The following is an 8,011-nucleotide window of genomic DNA, read 5'->3' as shown; positions in this document are numbered from 1 at the left end:
ACCACAATATTTGGTTAGCTACCATGAAATATTAGGTTTAAAATAAAATCTCAACAATATTCTAAATACTATACTATATATATATATATATATATAGTACTGCTACTATAGCTGTGGCTGGAGTATGGGATAAACAGTGGCTTTCTAATGTTTTGGTGGCGCAGTACCTGCCAACAGCTGTAAAATAACAGACGACTCTCCTCCTCGTCGGTAGAGGGCGCGCATATGCAGAAATATCACCGGAAGCTCGCATACAAAAGACAACAGGATAGCCGGCCTTGAAGTGGCAGCCATTAATCTGAGTAAATACTAACAAGTCACAATTTGGTAATATTTCTCCCCTCAAATTGAGTTCTATTTAGTACTACATTGACCTAAGAGGGTAACATTTGATTCATTGGGAGAATGGGCAGGAGCAGGAGTCGAACTCCTCCGAGACGAGGTAAGAAACTAACGATAGACATTAACGTTAGCTAACATTAACGCCAAGTTACGTAGCCAGCTAGCTAGCTATATCATCAGAGGCTTTAGGTTTTAGCTTCAATAACGCTATTTTATCTTCTTTTACACTAGGAGAAAGCAAATATGCATATGACAAGATGATAATGAACTTATTTTATTTCCCTAATACAGACTTTATACCTTAAAATGTGACACTTAATGTGACGTTATATGACGCTTTATGTATAATGTTAGCATGATTGTCGTCTTCCTACGTTGACTAACGTTACACGTTCCTTAATGTAGTTATTTACGTAACACTAGCTTAGTTATTTAACATGATTAACGTTATTGTTTAGGTAACACGTTTTAAAAAGCAATGTAATAGCTACTGAACTACTGTGTCGTAGTGACTGGGTTTTGGAGTAATGGTAGGCTGAGTATGCGGAGGCTAACAGAAAGTTCTAGAAGCTATCACAGATACTTGGCTGGTTTTTGTAGTTTGTGTGTTTTACAGTTTTTGAGTCAATAAATCTTAAAATAGATATCAGATTATAAAAAAACATCAGATATCATCTGTTTCAATAGACCGTATTTCTTCATCCCTGTATACCCTTTGAGACAGTGACTTCTGATTGATGTCATTGGTATCACCTTATGTCTCGGCTTTCTGGATCTACCTGTTCATTGCTGTGCTCCCCTGTATCTAATAGATAATTGACAGAGATCAGTACGGAACATTGGAGGGTGTTAATATTTGGCCTGTCTTGTATTACAACCCTGTATGTCAGCATTAGAATGGAAAAAAAATTCTAGACAAGGCATCAGAAGGGAACCTGACTGGTGCAACATTTTGAAAAATAAAAACACAAGTTTGGTTACTTATTTATGTTAAAGATTGATAGGATCTTGAGCTCTTTAAAGAGAGGAGCTGAATGGTCAGTCCTGCTGCTAAATGTGGCAATTCTACAAAATCTTTTGTGCAAAGTATATATCTCATGGAGGAAGGTGGGATAAGAAGCTCCCCAAATAATATTGCAGTGATGCCAATAGATTTAAAAATCTAATTGCAAACTAAATTATAGTTTAGGGTTAAGTCTACCAGTTATGTGTGTATAGTGTCTACACATTTGACATTTGATTTTTTTTTTATAACAAATACTTAGATGGTGTTCAGCATTATCAGCAACATTTTTGTCACAACTTTATTAACCATAATCTAAATCGTAAAGGGTTTTTTAAGGCACATGGTTGAGATCAGAGCCATATCTTTCATGTAGCATAACAACTCTATGCTAATGTGTTCTTCCATAGTTGGCCAAGTTCTTCCTGAAGTGACTAAAAGTTAAAGATCTGTTATTATATCAACAATAATATATGTATACATAAACAATGCATAGGCAGTTTCAGACCACGGTTCATCTCTTTCAAAATGTTGTTTAATTTACCTTGAAATAGTTAAGTTGCCTTGTGGCATCGGCCTACATTTGAATTCTGTCTTTGCAAAAAAAACTGTTAATACAAGACTAAAATTGGACTCACCTGGTGCCAATGACATTCATACATGTTATCAGTATAGCATATTTGAACCATGTTGCAGAGAAGTGCAACAAAGTAAAGAAGGGATTCTCTTAAATCCTCTATTTAGAGAAGAATGTGAGTGTGTGGATGCCCTGTTAAAATCCCCCCGTTTACTGCTAATGTGTTTCTGTTTCCTTCTTCCCTACAGAGAGAAGGCGTTCCCGCTCAACCTCAAGGGAGCGCGAGCGAAGGCGGAGGGAAAAGGAACGCACGCGTTCTCGAGATCGGGACCGCGAGCGGCGGAGGAGTCGCTCACGATCTCCTCACAGGAGACGTTCAAGGTGAGGAAAACTGTACAGTGTTTTCCCTCGCTTTGTGGAAGACGAATATGTGCACATATTTGGCGGTGGGTTTAGGCGTCCTTCCTCTGACGTTTTTCAAATAAATAAATGCAGTTTCCCCGTACATTTTGTTTCTCTTTGTGGGATTTGTCTCTTTGTGGATTTTTTGCGTCTCTTTATAGTCACGTTGTGTCTCTTTTTCGCTCACTTTTGTTTCCTTGGGGCTTGTTTTGGGTCTCTGTGGTCATTTGGTGTCTCTTTTTCACATCATTTTGGACCATTATCACCGAATTTGTAGCCTGGTTGACCCCAGACCCTTCTCAGTTGTAACTGAGAGTGGGTCTGGGAAAGGTTCATTAACAGTTCATTTTCAAAGGGGCGTCACCAACGGACGCCGCTCAAATGCCTCTGGACGCATTGGATAGTCCTTCAACCAATCAGACCAACGATCCGGGTGACGCTGCTCTTCGGTAGCCGTCATGTTGAATGTAAACAAAAAGCTGCTCGCCATCGCTGCACTATCGTCATCGCGTAAAGCCCGCCTCAACGGTTGTGATTGGTGTAAAGCCCGCCTCAACGGTTGTGATTGGTGTAAAGCCCGCCTCAGCGGTTGTGATTGGTGCCTCGATTCTGGGGACATTGGAAATGGGCTTGAATGGGCTCTTCACCAGACTGACTTGCAGAGCAAATCTCAAATTTGCCGGAAGTTCGTCAGGGTTTACCCAGGCTACCGAATTTGTGTCTAAAACGTTGTAAAAGCTAGAGCAGATAGTAAATAAATAAGACTCAAAAAGCTTAAAGATAAAACTTGCTACAGAAGTCCAACTACAGTCATTAAATCCGGCAAGAGTCTTTTAGCTGCATTCATTTGGTGCTGCACCTAAACCTTACAATGGTGGAGAAACCCCTGCTGTATGGTATTTCTCCTTCCTCAAAAGTATTATTTGGTGTGTGTAGATAGATAGATAGATAGATAGATAGATAGATAGATAGATAGATAGATAGATATAGATATTTATGGCTGCAGTGAATTGTCAGAGAAAAGCGTTGTCTCTCAAAGTGTTTGCATTGCATTTGTGCTACTCTTTGCCCTTTTGAGAACAAGCACATATATCTGCAAGCTTCATACACTCACACAAACCATGGACAATATTAATCACTTTAAGTTGCCTAAGTGTCTGTCATTTGCGTTCCCTCCCACAGGTCTCCCCCCCGACGTCATCCCTCCTCCTCCACCTCCCCCTCTGATGAGGGCAAAGACGCTAAGGACAAGTCAGCAAAGCCCATTCAGATCTCGGGTATTGGATTAATAATATGCACATATTTGCTGTATTCGCATTACCGAGTGCAACATCAGTGTAATGTCCCTGTACCGACTGTATCTGTGGTACTGTTATGTTATGTCTCAAGTTCAAAACCGTCATTTTGTTTTTGACAGAGGAAGACATGGAGGGCAAAACAGAAGAGGAAATTGAGATGATGAAACAGATGGGATTTGGTTCCTTTTCCACCAGCAAGGTAAGGGCACAAGGCTGTCCTACGTTGTGCAGCCACAGGGAGGTGCAGTTTATTTCAAATACAGCCCATTGCATTCCACAGCTGAACTGAAGATAGGCACACGGTTTGTTTGCATTCATCTTTGTGGGCCTGCTCAATTGTACACATGGCGAATACCCAATGGTATCAGAGTAGCCAGGATTCACAGAGAAGGTCGCCCCTGACTATGTAGTGGTCACTAGTCACATTTTCCTTTTTTTACAATGCTTTTTTGATGGTATGAGGAAGGTCATGCCACTATTGCAATATTCATCATCTAGCCCTCCATGGCTAACTTCACTCTTAATTTACTTCGTATAGGGTGCATGCAACTGCTTTACAGTAAAATGCTTTCAGCGAAATCCTTTTTATCAGATTCTCAGCAGCTCGGAAAGTGTTTCACAGTGAAGCAGCTGTAGACGTGATGTTCAAAGAAATGGTGAGTTAGCCCCGTAAGGGATAATGTAGAGCGAGGCGGTCATTATAGCAAATACAACCCCGACAGGGTGATGAATAGAATGGAATACGTTTTATTGTCATTGGACAGCAGCTGTCGAATGAAATTATTCCACAACTCAACCTCAGTGGTACACAAATAAAATGACAGTACCCTTATAAAGGCAAAAGGCACAGAATAAGAACAATAAATATAGTAAATACAATAATAATAAGAATAATAAAAAGTCAGATATTGCACATTTGTATTTGCAGAAAGACTGCTATTGCACCATTATTTGTTAGTGTCTAGTTCTTTTATGGCACATGGGTAAAAACTGTTCATAAGTCTGGATGTGCGGGCCTTTAATGGACCTGTATCGCTTCCCAGAGGGCAGCAGGGTGAAAGGTGATTGGCTGGGTGAGAGAATGCCGGACTGAAGGGGTTGTAGTCGCTTTAATGACTGCCTCGCTCTACATTATCCCGCTTAGTACACAGCTACTTACCAAATAAATCAATAATTTGACACAAAATATTGATTTTAGAAAGGATTTTATTGATTTAAAAATGATTTGTATTGCAGCTCTACAAGCTGCTGCGATCGCTAAAGAAAACAGTCTGTTCCGTCTCTACGGTGTAAACACTGCATCCATAGCAACGTAAACTCTGTAGCTGTTTAAAGCAACCCTCCCATCTGTCACCCAACACCACAGTATCTCCTCCTCCTCGCTGGGCATCAGACTGGTGTGTGTGTGCCGACATTGTCCCAGCGACGAGCTCCCCGAAAGCCGGCTGTTTACAGCGAATACATTTCTGGCAAAAGCCGGGGTCCGGCACGCATTTCATCCCCTCTTACAGGCTGCGGTAGTAGCCGTATGTTTTACCGTTAACGCAAGAGTTGTAGGGCCTGTAAGGCCTTGTAGGGCTGCACGATATTTTGTTTAATCGTCTACATCGCGATGTGCGCATGCGCGACAGTCACATCGCAGGACGTCGCGACGTCGACGCTACAACTTCTTTGCAGCTTCATTTAAAAACGTAAACTTTCACCGTTCTCCTTTTACATGATTGTTACCGGCCAACCCTTCCCCTTTTAAGACAGGTAGCCTTGTGGGCAACGTGTGTATGTGACTTAAGGTTAGTCCGACGGGGTTTGTAACGGGAAGTGAGGCTCTCCGTGTGTAGAAAAGCGCCGTAAGCGGCAGCTGCCACTGACAGTGATGCACATACGTTTCCATGGGTATTGAAGCTACAGTAGTCAGTGTTTTATGTTCGCTGCAAAGACAAATTAAATCACCTGATTAATGCAACGTAATCACGACATCTTCCGGCCTTTAATCACCGCAGAAAGCTGCTACCAGCCAGGCTAAAGCTAATAAAGTTAGCCTAAAGAAACAAGTGTCTGTCCCAACCAACGTTGCGGTTTGGAGCCGCGATGCTGGAAACGTAACACTAATCTACAATAGCAGTCTGTGTCTGATTATAACGGAATTTACACTGATTTAAGTGCTCTTGGATACACAGTTTGTTGCTAGTGCGTGACATGCAGGCTCTGCATGCACAGCAAACCACCAATCACAATCAATGTTGATCAATTTATCTAACAAACAAGCGGGCCCCGCTAGTCGACCACAACCTGAAATTTAGAGGAACCACCATGCGTGCATTATTAATATCATTCACTTTAGCCTGGATTGATAGTATTATATGAATACAATGGTGTCATGTCAGTCAATCAGTGTATTTAACTACCTAAATTCCCTCCCTAAAATCTCTTCAGAAGAGTAGTCACAGTGGTTACTTGCATTGGTGTCTGTAAAGCATTAAAGTTCAACAAAGAATGGTTCACATAAGAAAAGTTCCTTTTTCATTTGTATTTTCTATAGATGCACTCTCCTACAAAATCAGCCCAGTAGTCGAGAATGATTTATTTCCAAATAGAGCTATTTATGTCATCTTGTAAAAAATTTTTTTCATATCACAGGAAAAAAATATATCGCAATGTCAGTTTTTTTTCCAATATGGTGCAGCCCTAGCGGGTTGACACAACCTTAGCTGAGGTGTTGTTAAGTGAGCTAGCGGGCTGCCATGGCTGCTCTCGCGGTCGTTACAATTCACATTAAACGGAACATTTCCGTTGATGGTGAAGTGAGACAAGGTGAATGGGACTTCTTCGGTAATATTTATGTTGACGTTTCTGTCCTCAATCATCTCGTTTCCTTATTGCAAAGCCACTGCAGTTGACATACCTGTAAACAGTGTTGCAATGTAACTTAACGCTATTGTCCCTACGGCTGAAGTTACTGCGTAGCAGTCGTAGACTGTATATTAAAATCTAGCACCAGATCTGCTACCGTTGCCTGGAGGACTAGATCTTGCTCCACTCTTTGCCACAGCTGATAAATTACCCAAACTTCTTTCAGCGGATTGATGGCTGTCCTTCAGGGTGATCAGAACAGCGTCCATGGCAACGCTCTGCTATGCATGGCATGGTCTGTTATAAAGAATTAGCAGACCGCAGAATGCCGTCGGATTCAACCGAGCCGTGTAATAATGAAATGTAACTCCTTCGTTGATAGACATTTTGGAATAAATGTCTTGGTACTCTTAGCAGTGAATCAAAACATCTCAGCATTATGGAATACATATTAGATAAGAAAGATTTATTTGTCAAATACAATTTTGAAAACTGCCATCATGGTTTTGTTTACCAGCACATTGTATAGTATTTTCTTAATTCTTCATTTCAGTTGTATGCTTATTGTAGTTTAGAATGGATTTGCAATGGCGTCTTTTCCAAATGATCCTCACAAAGTAGTTTTGTGAATAAAAGGAGAAATGGAAGTCAGGCAAAGACTACTACATCTTGTAAATTAGTAATGTCACTATTTAACTTGAACTGTTAATATGATGATTTGTATGTGAGAGGCAGTAACATTGTTTCCAAACAGGGGAGGAAAACTGATGGATCGGTCAATGCCTTTGCTGTCAATGTGACCATGAAGAGAAAATACAGGTACGTCAGCAAAAAAAAATAAATAAATAAATAACCTAAATGTTTCCAATTGCGTAGAGCCGTTTGTTGGTCGTGCAGCATTGCAACAGTGCTGCATATGGCCACAGCCATCTTTCGGAATTGTTTGATAAGCCCTTGTTTATATAGTGATCATTTTGAAGTTATTGTTTGATGTTGTCGGGCCAGCTTGCTGAGTCAAAGTGTCGACTTTTCAGTCCCCTCACTGTGAGCGCTCTCCGCATCACCTCTGCAGGTGTTTCTATGCAGAGATCCCGGCTCTCCCATTGGTGCTCGATGATGTAATCTGCAAGTGTTGCGAGGGTAACAGTGATGTAATGTTTTCTTATAAATATATATATTTTTTTTTTTTTCATTTAGGCAGTACATGAACAGAAAAGGTGGATTCAACAGACCACTGGACTTCATCGCGTGAAAGTATCAACAACTCATTGTGATACCTGAGAAGCTTACCTCGGTTCTCCCCGTAAAGTAGAGGATGATCTATTGCTATTTCTTGTTATTTCAAACCTGTTTTGTGTTATGCAACAATTCTGTATATACTTTTTTTTTTTGGATCTCCTATCAATACTCAACTGCGTCTGAATATTGATAGGAGACACAATGCATTGAGCTTTGTGTTGTTGAAGTGTGTAGGTTTGCATTTGAAATAAAGGCATTTTAAAAATGTGTGGTTGTGGTCCCAATTATGAAAAAGAAATG

General features: G+C 40.7%; 1 protein-coding gene across 2 annotated transcripts; it reads left to right on the top strand.

The window, feature by feature from the left end:
* Nucleotides 1-174: 174 nt before the first annotated feature.
* On the top strand, nt 175-7,978 carry snrnp27 (small nuclear ribonucleoprotein 27 (U4/U6.U5)). Of its 2 annotated transcripts, none has more exons than XM_031300600.2 (6): nt 175-442; nt 2,171-2,303; nt 3,507-3,601; nt 3,742-3,821; nt 7,227-7,291; nt 7,670-7,978. In XM_031300600.2, exons 1-6 carry the CDS (start codon nt 406-408, stop codon nt 7,722-7,724), a joined length of 465 nt encoding a protein of 154 aa, XP_031156460.1. In that variant the 5' UTR covers nt 175-405; the 3' UTR covers nt 7,725-7,978. The 2 variants fall into 2 exon arrangements, with proteins under 2 accessions (XP_031156460.1, XP_035851156.1); XM_035995263.1 differs by having other exon boundaries at nt 3,504-3,601.
* Nucleotides 7,979-8,011: the final 33 nt, after the last annotated feature.

This window comes from Sander lucioperca, chromosome 2 (genome assembly GCF_008315115.2).
Source record: "Sander lucioperca isolate FBNREF2018 chromosome 2, SLUC_FBN_1.2, whole genome shotgun sequence".
In the NCBI taxonomy this organism is placed as follows: domain Eukaryota; kingdom Metazoa; phylum Chordata; class Actinopteri; order Perciformes; family Percidae; genus Sander; species Sander lucioperca.
This window is presented reverse-complemented; position numbering and strand designations above follow the sequence as displayed.